Source organism: Myzus persicae, unplaced genomic scaffold, assembly GCF_001856785.1.
Source record: "Myzus persicae strain clone G006 unplaced genomic scaffold, MPER_G0061.0, whole genome shotgun sequence".
NCBI lineage: Eukaryota > Metazoa > Arthropoda > Insecta > Hemiptera > Aphididae > Myzus > Myzus persicae.
In genome coordinates, this window is record NW_019104343.1 from 69,845 (window position 1) to 72,039 (window position 2,195).

A 2,195-nucleotide genomic window follows, 5' to 3' on the forward strand; every position below is an offset into this window, starting at 1 on the left:
ACAACCAAGACGATTAAGTACCTCGGACTAACAATCGACGAGAAACTGTTGTTCAGAGAGCATGTTCAAAGAGCGGCAGCTAAAGGACTGTGGTAGTCAACGTCATTCAAGAGACTGATGCCAGATATGGGTGGACCCACGGGGGGGAGATGGGGTGCCAGTTAAAATCACGAAAAAAAACAGCGAAAATAAAAATCGCGAACGGTTTTAAAACAATAATAGCGAAAATTAAAATATGCTTTTATATATATATTTTTTATATAATAAAACGCTAATAACGCGTATAAGATCCGCGCGGGGCGCTAACGGCACTCCGCGTTTCTTCCATGACGACCAATAACAATACGAGCGCTTTCAGACGAGACACTTTGTGGCTGGACACGACTACACGAGTGTCTCAAAAGAATCGAGCGGCTATAAATATGCTGTTATAAATAGAAACGTTCACACGAGACACGGACACAGACTTCGTGTCCCGCCACTGAATCGGCGTGTCGCGTCCCCTCTAGTCGCCGGACACAGTGTCTGTGTCTCGGCCACAGATAACAAATATATTTCAATCAGTACGTTCAGACGAGACACGTACGAGAGCTTCCCAGCAGCAGATTTTTGGCATCCTTATCACGCGCGCAGCGCCCCTAGTGATTTGTTCCACAATTTGACTTCTGTGATCATCGTAGTGATAAGCGATAACAAATAAATGATAATTCCCGGTTTTTTTTAATTTTTGTCATTACCAGCCAGTCATTGATACTTGACGCTTGTTAGTTATTAGTTTGTACTTGGTACTTTGATAGTCATTTTTGTAAATTGTCAACCGGTATTTATTGACTTATTGTCGCATTATAAAACATGGACACTCCCATTAAGTGTTTATATTGTGATAAGATCTTTGCTCAGCGTAAATCGCTGTACGTGCATTGTCGGAAATTTCACGACACAGATGTAGTACCAGTGAAAGATTTGCAATGTGAAGTATGTCATAAAGGTTTTTCAACCCCTAAAACATTGAGTGTGCATGTAAAAAAGTTCCATGATGAAATTGATACGAACAAAACCAAAAAAAATCAAACAAGAATAATTTGCCCCTATGACAAGTGTGTAGTCGAATTATTAACATTTGTTAAACAAAGACAGCATTTGTGCGATGTGCATGGCTTTGATGTGAAATTGGAAAATATTAATTTTTGTGATATCTCAGGTAAAAATTGGTTATTATTTAGTATTTACCAGTATTCCTACATCATTATTCATCATAGTTTTTAATTACAGAATTTGATTCTTGGAAACGAGAAATGGAACAACGGACATCAACAATGTACATACTTGATAGAGCTGCATCAGAATTAAGTGATGGAAATACAAGGCAATTTTACTATTGCCATCGCTCTTACAGTTACCGAAAACAAGGTAACAATGTTAGAGAAATCAAATCTATGGGTAGTAATAAAATTGAACGAGCCTGTCCATCATTGCTAAAAGTTACTATTTCCAAATTTGATGGAAAAGTGTCCACATCATTTTGGAAAACTCACTGTGGGCATGAACTAGAAATTGGTCGAATTCGGTTGGATGATGAGACAAGAACAATTATTGCTGGTAAGTGCTACTTTTTATTTTAAGTACTAATCAACAATGAGTTAAATATAATATTCGGGACCATTTGATACCATTTAATTCAATTATTATTTTAATTGATTCTACCTGCATACTTTTAATCGGGAGGAATACGATTCCGCACGTTTTTTTTTTTTTTGAACACGATTCCGCACACTTTATTGTTCATAGGAATACAATAGGAATTGGGTGCAACGTTGTCAAATTTATTACAAACGGTTTATTATACATATTTATAATATAAATATTATGATGTAAAAAATATATAATAAAAATAGTATCTCATATACCTATAGTGAGCCGTCATTACAAAACAAAAATATGATGTAAAATAATTTAATATAATTTTTTCCCTTGATACATAAAGCCAATAGATGTTAAATATTTTATAATATTTTTATGCGTTTTATAATTATTAAAATGTTCTATAACGTTACATATACGTTTTAAATCGGATGATCCCATTTTACTGTGCACGTTTCTAGCAATTGAATTGATTTTTGTCATAGTTTCGGCTTGTATTTCCATTAGTACAGATATTACTACATGCGTTGGTGGGTGAGCACTGTGAAATTGTC

General features: G+C 35.2%; 1 protein-coding gene across 1 annotated transcript; it reads left to right on the top strand.

The window, feature by feature from the left end:
- Nucleotides 1-852: 852 nt before the first annotated feature.
- LOC111041334 lies at nt 853-1,622 on the top strand. The gene is made up of 2 exons (XM_022325559.1): nt 853-1,201; nt 1,273-1,622. The coding sequence occupies exons 1-2, from the start codon at nt 853-855 to the stop codon at nt 1,620-1,622; spliced, it is 699 nt and encodes a 232-aa protein (XP_022181251.1).
- The last annotated feature ends 573 nt before the right edge of the window (nt 1,623-2,195 follow it).

What these genes read in the sequence shown, in the direction of transcription:
- LOC111041334 (XM_022325559.1), top strand. Translation starts at nt 853, where the DNA reads ATGGACACTCCCATTAAGTGTTTATATTGTGATAAGATCTTTGCTCAG. An exon ending in TAATTTTTGTGATATCTCAG is followed by an intron (nt 1,202 to 1,272) that starts GTAAAAATTGGT and finishes TTTTAATTACAG; the next exon opens with AATTTGATTCTTGGAAACGA.